The sequence below is a fragment of the Pygoscelis adeliae genome, unplaced genomic scaffold, assembly GCF_000699105.1.
Source record: "Pygoscelis adeliae isolate BGI_AS28 unplaced genomic scaffold, ASM69910v1 Scaffold222, whole genome shotgun sequence".
NCBI lineage: Eukaryota > Metazoa > Chordata > Aves > Sphenisciformes > Spheniscidae > Pygoscelis > Pygoscelis adeliae.
This window is the reverse complement of record NW_008824309.1, coordinates 1986682-2008371: the sequence shown is the minus strand read 5'-3', so window position 1 is coordinate 2008371 and position 21690 is coordinate 1986682. Positions and strand designations below refer to the sequence as shown.

The 21690-nt window shown below is 36.0% G+C and overlaps 1 protein-coding gene across 1 annotated transcript in view; it reads left to right on the top strand.

The window, feature by feature from the left end:
• LRP1B (low density lipoprotein receptor-related protein 1B) overlaps positions 1–21690 on the top strand; it is a 614444-nt gene that overhangs the window by 366345 nt on the left and 226409 nt on the right. The window contains exons 26-31 of the mRNA XM_009319022.1: positions 1750–1914; positions 3055–3299; positions 12772–12903; positions 14129–14356; positions 17772–17946; positions 18252–18346. Coding sequence (XP_009317297.1) covers positions 1750–1914; positions 3055–3299; positions 12772–12903; positions 14129–14356; positions 17772–17946; positions 18252–18346 — 1040 coding nt within the window. The remainder of the gene's footprint in view (positions 1–1749; positions 1915–3054; positions 3300–12771; positions 12904–14128; positions 14357–17771; positions 17947–18251; positions 18347–21690) is intronic.

Sequence of the window (21690 nt, the reverse complement as noted above, 5' to 3'; positions counted from 1 at the left end):
TTTGATTCCGACCTGCAGTGAGGCTGAGCATATATTCCCAGTCCACACACACACAGATGCACGTACACAACATACATAAACTTATATACATATGCACATGACCGGTCACAGAGGTCTACACAGGCAGAAACTCTCAGCACTGAGACACGCAGCACCAATGGTCTCATCCTGTTAACCTCTCTGGCTGTTAAGCATGAAGGTCTTTTAGTGGGAAACATATATGTATGTGTAATGTGGATTCCTCCGGTAGCTGGGTCCGTCTGCCCAGCGGCTGGCCCCGGGATCGCTCGGCTGCCCAGCTGCTGGCTCCAGGACGTGTGAGCCCCCGAGGCTGCAGCCCCACGCCAGTTGCTGGTGGGGACCCATCACACGCACGGCCGTAGCTGGGCGTAGGCCCCCAGTCCCACCCAGCAGCCAGCCCCGGACCCCCGCTGTCCCCAGCTGCCTACACACACACACACGTGAGCATCTCTCGGTCAGGCCGCGGACCTCAGGGTCTCTCTGCCAGTTAGCCTGGCCCCCCCAGTCCTTGGAGTAGCCAGCTCCCCCAGGTGCCTCGCTCCCAGAGACGCACGTATACACCTGGCTGCCATCCATTTAACCCGCTCACCAGTCGGGCTTCACCTTCGCCAGCGATCGCACGCTGACGGGCACGCCCTCACTCGCTCCAGTTGCCGCCACCCCAGGCGTACGGGCCCTGTGAGCGGTCGTCTGGCTCCGGCCGCTGGCACGCGGCTGTCTGCACACACAGCGTGGACATGGAGCAGGGACCCTCACCCAGGGAGAGAGCTAGAAATGGAGTTTGGTGGGCAGACAGGCCTTTTTATACCCTTATCCCTTATTATTTAAATGTAGCGCCTACTATTGTTCACAGGCACTAAATGGAGAGGCCTTACTAGAATATATGTTCAGGACTGAAGCCGTCTGATGTTACTTGTCAAAAGTTGTGTTACAATTAGCTCTTTACAACTAATTAGAAGTTTTCATATCAAAGGTATTCTTTTCCTTTAACAAATTAAGAAAAAATTGTGTGGTGTTGAAAACTTGATAAGCTAAGAACAGTTAGAGTGTATTTTTGGCCTTTTGGTGACACTGTTTCTGTTACTTAACAAGAAAGTTCTTTGGTTATACAGGTGAAAGCTCTCCTTATTGGAAAAAAATCAGAGATAGTACATAACTGAGAGAGCCTACCATAAAACAGATCTTTTCAGTTTTCTTCGCAAGACTAATCTGCATAAAATTCGTTAGTGACATACCAAAATCTAGGGGTCTTCATTGGAACACTCTTAATAATAAATGGAAATATCTAATTTATCATGTTCCTTAATACCTGCCACCTCTTCCCTTTCTTCCCTCCCCATCCTCCTCATCTGTGCATTGCTTTCAAAGTCTCTCATTATAATTTTCTTTAATGAGCTGGGTTTCTAATTATAGAAGGAAGACAAGACAAGCTGTTACTTGTATTAATGGACATGAAAAAGGGAACGCTATTAAACTTCTAGTTTTTAAAAAACTTCTTGAGATTCATGATTGCTCTAACACTAATAATGAAATATCACCTCCATGTTACCCTATTACTTCAAGGAATTTATATAGTTGCCCATATTCATCTATGTTTATTCCTTTCATTTAAAACATGTGAGCGTTTGAACTTTTTTCCCAACTATTGTCATATTGAACCATTTGAAATTATTCTGCATGCCTTAATATTTTCTTCTATCTCTTTTCTTTTCCTTTTCCTCTCACCAGAATTCTGTTTTGGACAGACTGGGATGCAAATTTTCCTCGCATTGAATCCGCTTCCATGAGCGGAGCGGAAAGAAAGATCATCTATAAAGATATGGATACTGGAGCCTGGCCTAATGGCCTTACCGTAGATCACTTTGAAAAAAGAATAGTATGGACAGATGCCAGGTAAAGTGATAACAGTATTTTTAGTATCTGTTTATAAATCCTTATTCTTGCATACAAAAATACGAACTACATTGTAAGTGGAACGTAGTTATGTACATTATGTACATAGTCTTCTGTGCAAATGTACAGTATGTGCATGTCTTTAATTGCATTCCTGTTCTACATCATTTCTGCATGGTCTTCATGGTCTGTACCAGCAGACCTTAATGGCCCTTACCAGGCTTCTCGGGGACCTCCCTCCACACGTCCTGCCCATGGTCCCAGGAGCCCATTTCAGCCTAGCCCTGGAGCTTGGCCCCTGCCTGACTGACACCACTGAATATACAAAGCAAGTGATGCACAGTGCAATTGCTCACCACCCGCCGACTGATGCCCAGACAGTTCCCGAGCAGTGGTCACCCCTCCCCTGGCTAACTCCCCCCAGTTTATATACTGAGCATGACGTCATATGGTATGGAATGTCCCTTTGGCCTGTTGGGGTCAGCTGTCCTGGCTGTGCCCCCTCCCAGCCTCTCGCTGGCAGGGCGTAAGAGGCTGAAAAGTCCTTGACTAGGGTAAGCACTGCTTAGCAACAGCTAAAACATCGGTGTGTTATCAACATTATTCTCATCCTAAATCCAAACCACAGCACTGTACCAGCTACTAGGAAGAAAATTAACTCTATCCCAGCCGAAACCAGGACACATGCTCACATCTCTCGGGGGCGGTGGGATGTGGCCCTGGACAGTGAAGCCTCTGCCCTGCCAGCTGTGGTATCATCCACGGCTCCTGGCTCCCTGTGCTTTAGAGAGCAGTTGCCCCTTTGTCCTCCTTGACACTTACACATGGAAGGCCCAAGCTATTTCATTATTTTTTCCATAAGTTCCTCTGAATGGAAACTGATTTTCCTGCTGTATTTTCACAGCATGGAGGTAAACTTGGATTTAAAAACAGTATACAAGCAAACCAGTATTTCATATCCCTAGTTAAATTAATAATGTGAACTAAACCATCTCTGAAGTTAATGATTGCGCTCTAAACATTCTTTGGTCTTACCAGTATGCAAGAGTAACGTTTTTATACATTTTGCACCAATGTCATAATGGTTGTGTGATTTTTATTTTATTTTTATGTAATCTTAAATTTGGCGTTATCTTGTAGATCGGATGCCATTTATTCTGCATTATATGATGGAACCGGCAGGATAGAGATTATACGGGGTCATGAATATCTTTCTCACCCTTTTGCTGTTTCTTTGTATGGGAGTGAAGTCTATTGGACAGATTGGCGGACCAATACACTTGCAAAAGCCAATAAATGGACTGGCCAAAATGTCAGTGTAATACAAAAAACAAGTGCTCAGCCTTTTGATCTTCAGATATATCATCCAAGTCGTCAACCACAAGGTGACTATTTATAGAATAATTAATTATTATTCCTATGGGGGGGAAGTATTATTTTTATATCTGTATATGAATTTGTCTTGAACTGACAATTCTTAATTAAATGTCGTATTCGGCACTAGTGTTCCTTGGGTGGTAATAGAATCTTTACTCAAACCAGAAGCTTCATGGGATCAGTGTCTGTGAATGTTGCCCATTTGGACTCTTGTTCTTGATCTGTTACAAATACAGTGCAGAACCACATTTATTTAAAAGGCTTCCAGCTTGTTTTGTTAAGTGGAGTAACTAGTCTGACAGAAGTAAACATAACAACATTAGCTGTCTTTCTCTTGCTTCTCTCCAGAGGAAGATGAACTTTTCTGTGAAATACACTGTGTTTACAATTGTTAGTTGTAAATATTCACTTTGTGCTATAATTTGCCTTAATTTACTCATTCACTTGTCTGAGACTATTTTTCTTCTCAGTCTTCTTGTTCACTCTTAAGACTGCATAATTTAGATTCCACCACTGCAGACCACTACTTTTCTACCTGAATAGCCTCAATTGGGTGTTGTCTATAAACTGACGCTTTTCCAAAGCACATCCTAGTCACCTAACAGTTCTTATTTTAAAATAACATCTTCTAGCTATAGAAGCTCTTGGGATGTGCCCTGGAAAATGCCGATGCTGACAAAAGAATTGAATATGTGTTTTTATTGTGAGATATAACAAAGGACAGTGACTTAATTTGTATGTAAATATAGGAAAGTAAAAAATACTACTGGAGGATGACCGACCACCAATTAGTCATAGAATGTTCCATGATCTCTGGATAAATGTCAACTCTTTTGCCAAAAAGTTGATGGTAGTAGAAACTACTTTAAAATTAGTATCACGTATACTTGATTTTTTTAGTATTGAGAAATGTTATTTTGTTTCTTTTCTTACCCAGGGTTTGTAGTGCTCAGTAAGCTATTCAGACTTTTATGTTAGTAGGTTCTGAGCAATCTTTATTTGAAAGCATTAAATCCTGACACTTTTGTATGGCTTTGTAAATGTCTTAGAACCCAGTTCTGCATTAGTTATACCTAGAAGACTATGGATATAGCTCTAATGTAAATGAGTACCAGCAAGTAAAATTCGCCCTGCACACTAGTTGTCAAAAGATTAGAAGAATGCTCTCTAATAGCATGCATTGAAAAAAGGAGAGCAATGAATACAACTCACTGTTAGTTCGTGAGTCTAAGCATGATGGCAACTGTGATAAGGACTCGCAGTGAACAGCTCCTAATCTACCTTGCAATATGTGACATATGCTGTCAGGATACATTTTTTTGATGGTTTTATTTTAAAATAATAATGAACTTACATTAAAGAAGAATGATACTGTTTTCAGTGGATGTGAAGTTCCTTGGGCTTTATTACTTTTTGAAATAAGTAAATAAGAATTTACTTTTTAGGCCAGGGTACTGTTCTAACAAAGCTGCCCGACTTCTGGACAAAAGAGTATGTATGCCCAGGATCTTAAAATACAGGTGGAGTAAATATGCATCTCTGCACACCCCTTCAAGTAATGGCTTTTGCTATTTTTTATAATTAGTCACTTCCCGAAGTTTGGGATTTGAGGAACTGTGTTCTTTATTTGGTGTTTTCACAGTAGCAGGAGGGTTCCCATTAGCCATTTCTTGCTGTCAGAAAAAACCAACTATTTTCTGTTTAGACTGGGGCCAGGCAACGTCTTTAGAGAGAGACTATAGCCTAGGGAGACATCAGTCAGTATTCCATAGTCACAGATACCTTGGCCTCAAGGCAAGGTATAAGCTGTAGAAGAGTTTTCAGCAGTTATTTGCCAGAATCAAGAAGTTCAAATACCAAGTTGTGTAATTGCAGATTTTATTTTATGATGTCGAAAACACCAGATTCCGATTTATGATTGGCCTTCTGGGTTTGCTCTAAACTATTCTCTTTCAATGGAAGCAATTTCTTTCTACGTATCTCCAGTACCTAGCTTTATCGGAGCTAGAGAAAAATGGTGATACTATGCGATTACTTCTTAATTTTTCTTCTGAATTTGTAGCCATCTTGCAATAAATGAAACAAGATAGCATGCAGTTTAGAATCCCGAGATAAAATTAACAGTAGATTTACACTGCAAAATGTCAGTATAAAAACAGCACAGAAGGACAAACATTTTGTATTCTCAGCTCCATAGGTATACATCTGGGTCACCTGTGTAGTTGAAAGGTTATTAGCTTTCAAAATATTTCATGCAACTTATTTTGACTGAAATAAAGTAGAGCAGAGCTAAAAAAATTCCTGCAGCCCAAAGCAACATTATTTCAGTTAATCTAGGACAGATGCTAATTTAAGGTAGTGAAGTTATAGCACGATGTTTGTATGGATGATAGGTTCATCTGTTAGTAAACCACAGGGGATTGTGGCAGGCTTCATGATCTAATGCAGAATGATGTCACATCTCAGGAATATCAGTTTGAGACCTACTCATCTTTACAGAATCAAAGCTGTGTATCAGGAATGCTATTAACATAGCAAACACAGGTTTTCTGGGAAGAATATTTTCTCAACTACCGTTATATTTTAAAAATCTACTTGCTGCAAAGAACAAGGTCTTCTGTTTTAGGCACAAGAAGTGGTACTTGTACCATGAGGTGTACTACTGAGGACAGTGATGAGAGGAGTAAATATAGTGCATTGGAAAGATCACAACTTGCCTAACACATTCCCCAGTTTTTTGCATTTCTCAAGGGTAGTACTTTGAATTTAAAAGAAAAACATGCCCATGACATTATTTTTCTTTTTGCAGATTGAATTTTTATAGCCTAAAAATCAGGACAAGCAGTATAGTAACTGCTGAATATAAAGTATATTGGTACCACCGGGCTCTTTTGTAATTAAAACATGAAAAACATTTAACTTCATAGCACTGTTTTGTTACGGTATTCTGTTAAGGCCTGGATTGCTGTTTAAAATAAATAACTTTTTACAGAAATGTAGCTTAAGATGCACATGAACAAAGTTTTGGCTATTTTATTTTGGAGGGATTTTAAAAATTTTATTAGTTTGAGATTTTATCATAACCTTCTTGTGTACATTCTTTTTATTTCAAAACCAGCAGGAAGATTGGTATATGTATCATGCAAACTATAGACAATCTTTCTGAACTTTAAATTGGATTCCTTTGTGCCTTGTGAAAGTTCCATTTTTGTTTTAGGAATTATAAAAACAGTCTTTCCTACCTTTGTCTTAACTCAGCATCCTGTCTTTGACAATGGCTGATCAGTGCCTACAGGAAAGTATGGGCCTGGGGAAGAGAACAGCCATGCTCCTCCCGTATAGCCTGTCAGCTTCCAGTAACCTGCAACTCAGTGCTTTTTGAACCTAAAATGGTCTCTGTGCTTCGAAGGCTTTAAAGCCTTTGACTGATTCCTCTTGCATGAACTTTTCAAGTTGACTTTTGAACTTACACAAACTCTTGATGTCTGCAACTTTTTGGGCAGGTGGCTCTGGTGCGTAACTATGCACTGTGTGAGAGAGGACCTCATCTTCCTTGTTTTGACCCTAATACTTGATAATTCTGTTCAGCATGTCCTAGCTCTTGTAATAAGAGAGGTATTGGGCAGCCATTTCATAAGTATAAATATAATCTGTTGCTTCAGAAAAGGATCTTTTAGGTATGGATGCTATTTCAGTGCTCATCCTCGTGTATGTAACCTGAGGTTGTTTTTTTCCCTTGTATATTATTAGATATGTATTGAATTTTATCAGAAGTTTTATTTCTCAGTCACTCTGTCATGTAACTCGTGTAGCTTTTCACACTTGGATTTAATTTAATACTTTGTTACCGCTTTTTTGTTACTTACTCTAACAGTAAATTTCTGATTATTTTTTTTAAAGTTTTCTATAAAGCATAGCACTTGCTTCTAAAAGTACTATTGGCTTTGGCCTTTCCACATGGTAATACCTTAGCATTACAACATTTGTTATTCTTTTACATCTGCATTTCTTATCTGCCTAGTATGTCAGTATGCTTTTTTAAGGTCAGTCATTCCAGGCAGTCCCTTCTTAGCTTTGGACTTATATCATTAATTACATTTTTCTCTGTTTGTTTTTTGCAGTACCCTTTCATCTCAAACTGTACACTGGGGGGGTGGGGGTGGGGGTGTGCGAAACAGAGAGATTCATTAACAAGAGCTTCAGAACTACCATAAAGCTATCATACCATATACAATACAGTATCATGAAGAATTGCACTAACTTTGAGCTAATAATATTCTTGTTTATTTCGTTTCATGGTGAATATGTAAATTTTTGTTAGATGGTATACTGACTAATTCTTCAAGTGAATGATTAAAAACTGAAGCAGAAATAGTGAATATAGGAAATAAATATGTATTTTAGAACTAATGTGTTCTCTGATGAGTCCTAAGTTGCAAATTCCAAAGATTAATGCTAAAATAATCAGATATAATCGGGTAGTATGAAGATTTTAACTTGATTGATTACAGCAGAAGGATCTTTGGCCCTATGAAAAGCAATACTACAGAAAGTATTGACAGTGAGCAGAGGATTAGATCTATAACTGGTTTTAAATATGAGTGGGAATAGATTGTCAGAAATTTATAAGTATACTTTTGGTGTTACTGTAGTGCATATATTTGAAGGTGTAGGCAGAATTTAATCATGTCGCCACCATTAAAGTATAAGATCAAAATTTTGCCAAGCTAAAATCTGATGCCAAGTAGGGACAGGTTCAATATGAAGTTAATATGGACGATAAGTTGGTCCATAGTGAATGCATGTTCAGAGCTTGTCAGAGTAACTGTTAATTTGTCAACTGGTGATAGAATGAGGGTTTTTTTAAGGGTTACTGGTCAAGAAAAATAAACATTTTGTTTAAATAATGTTTTAGAGAGCAGTCAAGAAGAAATATGATGACAAAGAGTGACATATGTATATCTGTGCACAGTACTGTAAGAGAAATAGATTGACAAGAAACCAGCAGTGGAACTCAATTAAATAATGCAAAAGGCTGGCCAGTTGGTGAAAAAGCCAGTTGTGTGGATTGCTGTGATCAAAAGGAAAATAGATTGGTGGAAATGATTAGGAAAGGAATAAAGAACCACAGATGGTGAACTGTGATGCTGTATAAATCCATATCACTCCCATATCTTGGATACTGTATACAGATCATATAAAACATACTGAGAAGGCTTGACAGGCTGATCAGGACTATGGGAAAGGTTTTTGTATGAGGACAGGTAAGCTGATGCTTCTTGAAATACAGCTTATAGACAGGCTTCTGTATGATGGCAGTCTGTGAAATCATAAATGGCATGGCGAAGGTGGATGAGGAATGGTTATGTGGTTACTCACAATAGAAATAGAAGGAAGTATTAGAACTAGCACAAGGAAATAAAAGAGCCAAATTTTTGAGAGTCAAAGCAATAGCATACCTATTTGCCTTCAAGAGAATTAGTTTTTATTAGAAAGTAAAGAACGGGCTTAGCTGTTTTTCAGTGAAAGCAGTATGAATATGAAAGGAATATATACATATGTACTGGTATAAGTAATTTTTAGATCATGATAGTTTACTCCTCCAATTGTGCATGCACGTGGAAACAAATACATCTGCTTTATAATGCTTCTTTTTCCACCAATTTTGTATTCTGTGATATATGAAGGGAACTGTGATGTGGACAGATAGTACACAAATTGTACTGTCTGCTCTTCGTTGATGCTCGTAGCACACTTTAACCACAACTCTTTCTTTAACGTGATCATTAACCAGCACACCTTTTATTTTTTCTTCTGTATGTTCTATTTGAATTCATACTCAAATAACAACTTTGGTAGAGAAAAATATAATGCACTACTTGCACAGAAGACAAGATGGGAATTATTATTCTTAGGCCCTAAGTAGATCCTTGCCACGATGGTTGTATGCATATAAAGAGGTTGAGGTTCCACTGAAATTACTGTTTTATATTGGCAAATAAATTAAAGGAAATGCTGTTTTACAAAATGTATGACTAAATTTTAAATCTTGCAGCAGCAGTGTTAAGAATGCCAAAAAATGCAGGTTGAACCACTAGATCAAGGATCCTGAGATCCCTTACGACCTAAATGATTCTATGATCTCCTTCACAATATTGTCAAAACCCTAAATTATGTTTCATTTTTGATGTGAAGTTCATAGGGATAGATTACTTATATTTACTAATATTAATAGTCCATTAATAATTGATTCTTATCCTGAAGGGCTCCTGGAACCTTCTTAACTTCAGTCTCTTTTCCTCAGCTCCACATTTTTTATCTTCCACACGAAGTTGTGACCTTATTAAAAGAGATCACCCCAGATTTTTTCACATTGTTACTACAGACACAAGGAAAGTGATGATATTAATTAAACATTTCTCTATTGTAATTTTTGGGAAAGCCAGAATCAAAAACAGTCATTGAATAAGGATAATAAGGTATTTACAGTCCATTAGCAGCCAAAGAAGATATTAATTCATTAACCAGGAATAAATATTTTTAAGCTTATTGGCCCAGCTGACTTTTGTCAGAGGTTTAGAAGAGCTGACAGAGAGGATATGGGATGCTTCTTTTCAATAAACCTTGGAATAGCAGGAGAAAATGCAAAGGCTGGGAGAGTGCTGAGTGGCCTCCAGTGCTGCCAGTGTTTGAAAGGGACAAATGGGATGACTTTACAGAAAACTGTAAAAGCCTGTGATTTTTTGATAGAATGATGGAAGATGTTGGATAGAATTTCATTAACCTGTTTATCCAAGGTTTTGAAGTTTCATTCTTCCTGTAGTACTGGTCAGACAAGTAAGTAGTTAAAGGATTCAGGAGTTGGTGGATAACTTTAAGGAAGCATGCATTGGTGAAAAAGAAATGGTTCAATGAAGCAAACCTTCAGTTTGTCTTCAAATTTTAGTGCTTGAGTTTGAGCTAAATTTATTTCACAAAGAAATTCATACATCAGATTTCTCTAGTTATCTAATTACTTATATTGCAGGCTAGCACAGCGTTGGAGGAATATATTATAAACTAATTGATTTTGTTAATTATAAGTTTGTCTTTATGAGTCAGTCATTCCCACTTCCCTTTTCATCACTGTTAATTTTCTGAGGTTTTTTTTAGTAAGTGGAAAATTGTGGAAACAAATACATCTGCTTTATAATGCTTCTTTTTCCACCAATTTTGTATTCTGTGATATATGAAGGGAACTGTGATGTGGACAGATAGTACACAAATTGTACTGTCTGCTCTTCGTTGATGCTCGTAGCACACTTTAACCACAACTCTTTCTTTAACGTGATCATTAACCAGCACACCTTTTATTTTTTCTTCTGTATGTTCTATTTGAATTCATACTCAAATAACAACTTTGGTAGAGAAAAATATAATGCACTACTTGCACAGAAGACAAGATGGGAATTATTATTCTTAGGCCCTAAGTAGATCCTTGCCACGATGGTTGTATGCATATAAAGAGGTTGAGGTTCCACTGAAATTACTGTTTTATATTGGCAAATAAATTAAAGGAAATGCTGTTTTACAAAATGTATGACTAAATTTTAAATCTTGCAGCAGCAGTGTTAAGAATGCCAAAAAATGCAGGTTGAACCACTAGATCAAGGATCCTGAGATCCCTTACGACCTAAATGATTCTATGATCTCCTTCACAATATTGTCAAAACCCTAAATTATGTTTCATTTTTGATGTGAAGTTCATAGGGATAGATGACTTATATTTACTAATATTAATAGTCCATTAATAATTGATTCTTATCCTGAAGGGCTCCTGGAACCTTCTTAACTTCAGTCTCTTTTCCTCAGCTCCACATTTTTTATCTTCCACACGAAGTTGTGACCTTATTAAAAGAGATCACCCCAGATTTTTTCACATTGTTACTACAGACACAAGGAAAGTGATGATATTAATTAAACATTTCTCTATTGTAATTTTTGGGAAAGCCAGAATCAAAAACAGTCATTGAATAAGGATAATAAGGTATTTACAGTCCATTAGCAGCCAAAGAAGATATTAATTCATTAACCAGGAATAAATATTTTTAAGCTTATTGGCCCAGCTGACTTTTGTCAGAGGTTTAGAAGAGCTGACAGAGAGGATATGGGATGCTTCTTTTCAATAAACCTTGGAATAGCAGGAGAAAATGCAAAGGCTGGGAGAGTGCTGAGTGGCCTCCAGTGCTGCCAGTGTTTGAAAGGGACAAATGGGATGACTTTACAGAAAACTGTAAAAGCCTGTGATTTTTTGATAGAATGATGGAAGATGTTGGATAGAATTTCATTAACCTGTTTATCCAAGGTTTTGAAGTTTCATTCTTCCTGTAGTACTGGTCAGACAAGTAAGTAGTTAAAGGATTCAGGAGTTGGTGGATAACTTTAAGGAAGCATGCATTGGTGAAAAAGAAATGGTTCAATGAAGCAAACCTTCAGTTTGTCTTCAAATTTTAGTGCTTGAGTTTGAGCTAAATTTATTTCACAAAGAAATTCATACATCAGATTTCTCTAGTTATCTAATTACTTATATTGCAGGCTAGCACAGCGTTGGAGGAATATATTATAAACTAATTGATTTTGTTAATTATAAGTTTGTCTTTATGAGTCAGTCATTCCCACTTCCCTTTTCATCACTGTTAATTTTCTGAGGTTTTTTTTAGTAAGTGGAAAATTCAACGTTACTTTCTGTTTATGCTTGGAGTGCCTCTTCAGGAGTGCTCTGGAACTGTGTGTGTATAATAATGAATGAAGATAATAAGAATAGTTTCCAGGTTTTGTAAAACTAAGAAGTTTTCTCCAGTCAGCTTGCTTTCTGCTCTTTAAAGCAATTTTAGCACATCTTGTTCAATCCGTGAACTATAAGAAGCTACTTGAAAAAAGCTGCGCTTAGGAGAGGTTTTCCTTTGAGAAAAGTAGAAATACTTTGGCCTGTTTATTTCAAATTATCTTTGTGTGTTAGATTTCCAACTAATATTCTAGTAGGTAGATCAAATTGAGAGGGAACATTGAATTTGCCAAAATTCATTGCATAATCTAAGCTTTGACTGTTCACAAAGTGAAATTTCTTGTTCAGGTCCTCATCATATTAACATTTCTTTATGCCACATGTCCTGTTTAGGAGTGTACAATTCTTCACATTTAAATGTTATAAATAGACTGCAAAATTAATATCTCACTGGGAGAATTTTATCCAGTGGCTTCATGAAGTTACAATGATAAATTTTGTGGCTGTACTAAGAGAAAAAAAAAAATGCTTGGACAAGAGTTGAATATTAGCCTAGAAAAAGTGATTAGAGTACAAGCTCAGTGAATCCATGAGGCCGGGTTTGTCTTCAAACAGAATTTTCACCCCTTTCTCACCAGTGTCGCTTATGCTAGTTTGACAAACCTCAGTTCCAAAAGGTGTTTTTATATTTCTTGTATTTCATTATTCAATTTTAGCTTCCAATCCATGCGCTGCTAATGAGGGCAGAGGTCCATGTTCTCACATGTGTCTGATCAATCACAACAGAAGTGCTGCATGTGCCTGTCCACATCTGATGAAACTGTCTTTAGACAAGAAAACATGTTACGGTAAGTTTTCCTCCCAAAGCCTAACAATTGTATTGATTTTAGAATTTTGAACTGTACAAATTAAAATACATAATCTTAAAAACAATCTCTACAGTGCATCTTAAAGATATATGTTAAAGGGACATCTACTTTTTGGGAACTGATAACGTATTCTAATATATGAGGTGTGTGGAGCTTTGATATTTATTACCACAGCCATTTTTTCTGTTGCTTATGTGTATGGTATGTTAGTAAAACTTATCTCTGCAAAACAGAAGGATTTATACTGTGAAGTGCGTCATCAGAAAATGATGAGTCAGGTACACTGAATAACAACAAGGTACTTAATAGCTTAAATCTCTACCTGTTCTTCTAAAGTTGTCTTAGGTTCATTTTCAAGGATTAAGAAAATAAAATGAAGAGCAAATATTAGACATGCAGCCTTGCAGGGGAGTTTTATAAAAAATGACAATGAACACTTTTAAGCTATAAAAGCCCTCAAAATGTCAAATAATTGTGTCCATTATCTGTAAAACCTTGTACTACATTACTCTTTTCAGTGCTGATTAATAATGTTTAGGAAATAAAAAAAAATATTTTGTCGTATCAAGGATATTGCAGGGGAAAAAAGTTACCTCTACTGTTCATTCACAGACATTTGCTCCAATAATTTAGACTCTTGAGATTAAAAAAAATAGAGTTCTGCTTTCCTTTAATGTATCACCCGTTTTCATTAGTGGATGTCTAAATTAGAACAATCAATGTGTTCTTTTATCTTCCACCTGTTTGCCTTTCACTACTTACACATACGTTGTGGAATTCCTCCTGAGTTTTGTTGTTTGCAAAACTTCCCTGTTACAGTGATACTCTGTTCCCCTGAGATACCAAATGTTAATATCTGTTATGATGTGCAAATGAAACAGTATTTTTTTTGATTGGGATAAGTGGGGTAAATTTTTTTTAAATATCATTTAACCTTTTTTCCTTAGACTTGCACAAGGCCATATTGATTTAGTGGTGTAGTAACTTCTTCTCCAGTGTCCAGAATTAATGCATTTTTCCTGCGATTTTTATGCTCTGTAACATACTTTATTTCTCAAGTATCGCTAGGTTTTCTGGAGATACTAAATCATTTCCTATAAACTTTATTTACACATTTGTAAAGTGATCTCAAATAAATGACTTTGACATCTGTTACCAGTGTTGTGAAGAGGATGAGGAGTGATGTTTTCCTTTTTTCTAACAGAAAGGAAGAAATTTCTTCTTTATGCAAGGCGTTCAGAAATAAGAGGGGTGGACATAGAAAACCCGTACTTCAACTTCATCACAGCCTTCACTGTTCCTGACATTGATGATGTGACAGTCATAGATTTTGATGCTGTTGAGGAACGCTTATACTGGACTGATGTGAAAACACAGACCATCAAGCGTGCCTTCATTAATGGCACTGGCTTAGAAACCATTATTTCAAGAGGTAAATAGCATAACATTGAAGTAAAAATAATTCATTATAGGTAAATGTGTGTTAAAAGTATGCTAAAGTATGAGCGTGCAAGTTCTTGTTAGGTATACCTTTCACTGGTATTGGATAATTGATCTAAACAATAAGAAAGCACAATTTTGTTTAGGATTCTAGTTCATTTTATTGATTCATAATTCATTTTTATTTATATAAATTGAGATATAATTGTAGCATTGCTTTTATGCAAGATTGAAATGTATAGTAAACAATGGAAGTAATGTCTTCTGGGGAAGGTAAAAAGAATAAAGATGAAAATCAGAAAAACAACAGCATCCTGACATAGCTTTGCATTGAAGAATTTCATGTGGATTTTCTATGTCCTTTGGCTATCTGTGCTGACCTAGCGAAGCAATTAGCTCCATCAGAGCTATTTTTAACTTCCAGTCCATGTAGATCTTTCAGCTTTGGCACCATCGGCGAAATACATGATACGGTAGCTTGGTAATTTTGGTGATACTGCTGTTATGCATTTACCTGTTGTCTTCTTGCAACATGTGTCATGTTCAAACTGATTGCCATCAGGCTGTTTGCAGTACTTGAATGCCATGAGGAAATGGAGTCTTTTGATTCTGTGTCTTTGAATCCTGTGTACGTTTGTTCTGTTGTTGCTGCTTCAGTTACTTAAAATACTGCAATTCAGGTTTTCCTTTTTACTGAGCTTTTTCAGTATAGCTAGGTTACTTACAGCATTAAAAGGAAACTTAAAATATTGCAAATGGAAAATCATGACTGGCAGGTTTGTTCTGCAGCTAACGCCTTCATGGTTCCAACACTTTTGCTCTGTACTTTGAGTACGGAAACTTAATGGATTGTAAAGTCTATACCCAATTGCTTCAACCCTATGTCAGTAGCTCCGGTATTAAAGTGATACTGTTTGTTGTCCTTGCTAGTGGGGTGTGTGCCTGTCTGTTTGTTTGCAACCACTGTCAGTTCCTCTTCTGGCAGCACATAGTGTTCTTCTATTTTGTAATATAACTACCTGCTTGAAAATAGGAAACATGTCTGACAGGGACTATCTGGAGGCAAATTTTGCAAACTCTGGTTCCTCAACTGTTAAATGTATGTCTGAAGGGGAAGAGGAGAAAAGAAATAACTCACTTCTGTAAGATCAGACCTTTTCCTATTTTGAGAACAAATTAAAAAAAATGAAAATACTTTGTTAGTTGATTATTTGGGGGCTTCAGAAAATTAAAGCTCTGCCTCTGGTGTCAGTTTAGAAGAAATTTGTTCTGTATTAGCATATTTTGGGAAATCATTGGATAAATATGGCAATATCCTTACTTGACTATGTAGATTCATGAATTTGTTTATTTTGTGTAGGTATCTTCATTTTTCTCCTGCTATCTCAGAGACGACTTTATTAACAATTGGAGATGTTTTTCAGTACCAGTAACGAGAACAAAGTTTAGAGTGCTTCTTAGAGCTCTTCTTTACAACAGGAATTGAGATGCCCAAAAGAGAAAGAGTCGTTGCTTTTTTTAAATGGTAGTAGAACAAAAACATTGTTTACTATGTAAAATATATAGTGAAAAATTGCAAAACTTGTCAAGAAACTTAATGAAACTTAAAGAAACATACTATGTGTGAGTGTTTATCAGCATTCTTTCACATTCTTTTTATTATGGTAGCTTCTGTGGTGGAGGTTTTTTGGTATTTTTTGTGCCAGATGTAACTTATTATATATAAAATTTGCAAAATTATGATGTTCTGGCACATCAAAACATTGTAAAGACTACTTAATATGTGTAAATGATCTCATTTCCTTACAGTTATATTTTTATACTTCTTATAAGAACATAAGAAGCTTTGTAAGCACATACTAGTGGTATTCTCTTTGGATGAAGTCTTATGCCATTGTCACAAAGATGTCAAAGTCATACTTTAATCTTTTTAAGAGTATGAAATGCTTGTTTTCTAGTTCCTCCAACCAAAAAAAAAAACCCAAAAGGCAGGGAATCAGATTAAAATGGGTCAGGGCTATGTATTCGATGTCCTTTGTTGCATTCTCTAAAGTTGGCAAACTTCCTAATGCCCCATCGCCGTTTGACCTTATGTATATGCAAGTCAGTGCACAGCCGCATCCATGTTAGTTTGTCAACGACAGTAATTCTGTCAGTGGAAGTAACCACATTAAGTTGACAAAGAGATAATGTATAAACTACGAGCTATATTAAATCACCCTTGGCCTGTTTCCTCGTCTACAAAGATGCTGGCCAATATGAACCATTGCTATGCCAAGGCAGAGCAGCATGTTGGTATCTAGATCTTGAGCAGCATTTAAGGCAGCTATTAACATACATTAACTTTTTTTTTAATCAAAATCTTGATAAGGAAGACTATCACATACAACAACACTTGTGAAGCTACCAAATTAATCACATCTCACTCATGTTTTGCTGTCGCAGGTAATACTGGTGGTGTGGGTTAACCCCAGAAGGCAGCTAAGCCCCACCCAGCCGCTCGCTCACTCCCTACAGTGGGATAGGGAAGAGAATCAGAAGGGTAAAAGTGAGAAAACTCATGGGTTGAGATAAAGACAGTTTAATAGGAAAAGCAAAAGCTGCATGCACAAGCAAAGTAAAATAAAGAATTCATTCACTATTTCCCATTGGCTGACAGATGTTTAGCCATTTCCAGGAAAGCAGGGGGGTAAGTTGGAGTCTTCAAAGTCTTCAGAAATAAAACCAAAAAACTTCTTCAGTGATGTAGCTACTTACCTACTTACATGCTGTAGAACTATGCTATAGACCAGTGGTTTTAATTCAGATATTCTCTAGTGAGCCTTCCTGGTGCTAAAGAAGGAAGTAAGCTTCTAAACTTCAGCATAGTTTTGTTTTAGAAAGCCACTTAATGTTCTATATGTAAAGTATAAGTCACAACTAAAGAAATATGAACCTTTCTCTTATGTCATGGGTAATGTTTATGTTTATTAAATATGATTGTTGAACTTCCTAGTGGAGGCTAACTCATTCTACATCATCATCTCAAAAAAACCCACAACAAACCACACTTCTTAATAGTGCACTGAGTAATAAATGCTTTCTTAAGTAGAAAAATACACTGCAAAAATTCAGCAGTGATTGTTATTTTTGGACAATAGCTTTTATGCTAATTTTTAAAGAAGTATTTATGGAGGATTTCTCAAATCTTCACTGCAATTTCCATGTTCTTATTACAAGTGTATCAGGCCCAAGAAGAAAAATAATGATTATTAATTCTTGGCAACTAGTTTATAAATACATCTGAATAGAAAGTTGCACAATATTGTTAACAAACTGTAGAAGAAATTGTTTGGTTTTTTTTTTCTCCAAGACTGAGAATAATCCAGAAAGAAAATCAAAAGAACAACTTCTTTCACTTTTTGCAGATATTCAGAGTATCAGAGGTCTTGCAGTGGATTGGATATCACGTAATTTGTATTGGATTAGCTCAGAATTTGATGAAACACAAATTAATGTGGCACACTTAGACGGTTCCTTGAAAACCTCTATCATCCATGGAATTGATAAACCCCAGTGTCTTGCAGTTCACCCAGTAAAAGGGTAAGATATCTGTAGTTTTAATAAATGAACTACGGTAAAGCTCATCAGATTTCTTCTTTGTTCAGATTTTGAGTTTGCTCATTCTGTTTTCTTTCAAACTTAAAGTAAATGCACATGTTTGAAAGATTTTGCTGAGAATTTCTTAACGGAGTACTGCTTCCCTAGCAAAGCGTACTGTTGATTAAATCATGTAATCATTAGTTGTATATTTTGCCTGCTTCTAAACTTACGAATGCTTTCACTACTGATGCATTAAAAATACTGTATGCACAAAGCAACATTATAAATATGTTCATTTTCTTCAGTAAGCTCTACTGGACGGATGGTAACACAATTAACATGGCAAACATGGATGGCAGCAACAGCAAAATACTCTTTCAGAATCAAAAAGATCCTGTTGGTAAATACCTTTTTTCCTGTTTCTTTTTTATTTGATAGTGCTTTATTATGGACATTATCTTGAAATGCTATTTAAGTATACCATGTTTTTCATATACTATATAACAGTGATAAGAACAGGCATAAAGACATGAAAAACACGGATATACTTTTGTGTTCCACAATTTAAGCTATTTTTGGCCTATTCTAATTGAAATCTACTGTAGTGGGTTAAGTATAATATTATTAACTTCTAGGATTACAGTAGTTGTATAGTCTGAAGGTGAAGGAGAACCCATCTGTATCTCTCAATCATTAGATCATGGGTAAAAAAAAGTAGAGAACAGAATTTTTATAAGTTATGGATATATGTGAGAGGATACTTTGACTGGAAATGTAGACCCTTCCTCACCCGTATCCCAACTGCATGATCAAATGATAATTTGGCTCTTAACTTTTCACATACAGAAGAGAGCAAGAGTTGAAGCATACATTTCATATAATGACTTAACCTCAGTTGTAGTATTTTAAAATTAATATAGTTGCTCATAAATTATGGCACTTTCTGGAAAAAAAAACCTCTCTGTATTATTTATTTATTTTTGGTTCAAGTCTCCTTCTTTTTGTAATTTCAGTTTTTAGAGAGTTGAAGTGGTTACGTCAATTGCTGTTGCCTTGTTAATGGCCCATGGATAAAGTGATTACATTTTAAAGCATTTATGGGTTTTTGTAACTGAATGCATTAAGCAAGCAGAAGCAAAAATGAATTAGTTAAATAATTCAATAACTTTGACATTAGAGCAACATGACATGCATTTTAGACCCTAACTTCAAAGAATTTTGTAGAAATTATTCGGTAACTGTTTTAATTGTTGGTTTTATTTGCTATCTGTCCACCTGAAGAGACAGTTTTCTATTTATCTGGAGAAAAAAGTGTGGTAAACCCACTAATTTTAAGGTGAAGCATAAACACATTTAATAATATTACGACAATATTAAGAAGTAAGGCTGTGTGCAACATTTTGCACTGAATATCCTGTGATCATAGGTCACAAGGTCCTAAATTGCAGTCCTTATGGTTTCTGTCATTGAGTTTGTTCTGAGTAGCAGTAAAGCCACTGAACCAAATACATGGTAGAACGGTAAGTACTCCTTTTTTTTTTTTTTTTTTTTTCCTGTAAGTATATCAGTACTGTCAAAGGCTGCATGTGCAAATCCATGTGGGTTTTGTGAAGTTTTTCTTCATGGACATGTACAGTCTCACTGGTATCAGGTGGAGTATTCATGCAGTTAAACATTCCTGTAAGCCTTGTAGGAATGAGGATTGTGACATAAGTTTTTTACTTGACCACAGAACTGCAAGTGAGACAATTTGTTTTCTTTCTGTACTACTGGATTAATTTTTAACACCTTTGAGATCTGGTAAGAATTACTTGAAAAATGTTATATTCCAGATTGAAGGTTCTTATTGCATAATAATGAGACCTATTGGATAATAGAGAGACCATAGAGATTTAGTTGTTTTTCCCTTCTTCTTGGCAGTCTGAAAGTGTGCTAAATCATTAAGTTATGTAAAGTGTAGAATATGTAGTATGTAAAGAGTGTAGATATATGTATGTATGTAAAGGGAAAATAAAGCTTGCACCTGTCTGTTGCTGAAAGACGTTTTTATTGGTAGACATCTTGGCTCAGCTTTATTGTCAGGACGAATGCGAAAACAGATTCTGTTGCATATCTGAGGGAAAATGATCAGATACGCTATAGATGACACAAGTATTACATTTCCAGTACCAAACTCTAAATTCAAATATAAGCAAAATGTCTGTTTTAATGGTTTAAATTATTCTTACCATTAGCATAAGAAATTCCCATGCTAAGAACAAGAAAACACTGCTGAAGAGCCAGAGTACCAGTCTTAAAATCTTATTTTAATATTTCATTTCTAACTGAGAAACTTTCTCCACAAGTTAAACTCTAGTTCATGCAGTGCTAATTTTGAGTTTTTGGGGAGCAAAGTGAATGATCTAATAAGTAAGTTCACAGGTGGATTATTGAAGATGACAAATATATGGCTTACTAGAGTTGGCTGTCGTGATAATTTATAGGGGTTTTAGTTTTCTTAATTTTAGACACAATTTCAGAATTTAAAGAATGAGGGAAAGTTTTCCAACCTGTGACCTGAAGTATGCTGATGGATTTTTTTCAATTTGAGTTCTATCAAAAGATGATGACTTCAATTAAAATATTTTGTATTAACACCAAGAGTATGTAGTAGGGAGATTTTGGAAACTGGTAATCTTAGGACGACAGATTTTGTCTCTTATTTTTATCCTAACTAGTACATACTAGATATGACTTGCTAGTCCATTCTGTGGTTCTAAAAGGCCCGAATGCTGACACATATAGATAGGTTGAAAAAGGAACTAGTCACTGGAGTTCCATTAAATTGCATTAATAGGGATTCAGAATTAGTGCTTAATTTGGCTTTTATACTTTGTGAGGCAGATTATTTGATCATTGGCATCTTGAACTTATTTTCAGTTAAGCAGTTGTTTGTTATAAAACTCTAAAAATATAAACCATGCATCCATTGGATTGTTTTTTAAGGAAATGGCTATTATTAAATGATAGAGTATTGTATTCTTAGTAAGTCTTGAAATAGCTTGGATATATAACCTTTAAAAACTTACTGGATCACTCTCAGCTATATTCAAAGGACTCCATAATTATAGGTTGCAGGCAGGGGTGTTGTTTGGGTTTGGGTTTTTTTTTTTTTTTTTGGGGGGGGGGGGAGTTTAAAAAATAGAGTTCAATCCTTTCTTCTAAACAAACTTGGAGTTTCTGGTTTGCTCATGATTATGGTACAGCCCTATTTGCTGTTTTAGCTCGTTTCATTTTCTTGGCTGACTCTCTACTTGAATATCCCTTGCTAATTTGTTCTTTCTTTTGAATATATAGCATAGTCTGCAAACAAAATTGTTGCAGACGTGAACCAAAAAAATTCTTGAGACTGGCTCTTGAAATTTTATCTTAAATTTACTTTGTTTGTTTAAAAAGAAAGTTTTCTTAAGTATGTGTGTATTTAGCAAAGAAATAGACCTAAGGATTTCCTAATTTTAAGCACTGTTTTTTCACCTGAAATGTAATCAGCCATAAACAGTTAAAAAACCTTTCTTAAGTCATTAAGGGGGAAATGTGGACAAAAAGTTCCAAATATTGTTCCTGTAATTCATCTAAGCTGTAATAGCAGTGTCCAACAGTTAATTGATGTAGGTAGTATGAGTGAATCCCATTATTAATGTTCTTGGATCACATTGCGTCCTTAAGCTTCCACTGCTTTTTAGAGAGCATTTCCACTGGTAAAAA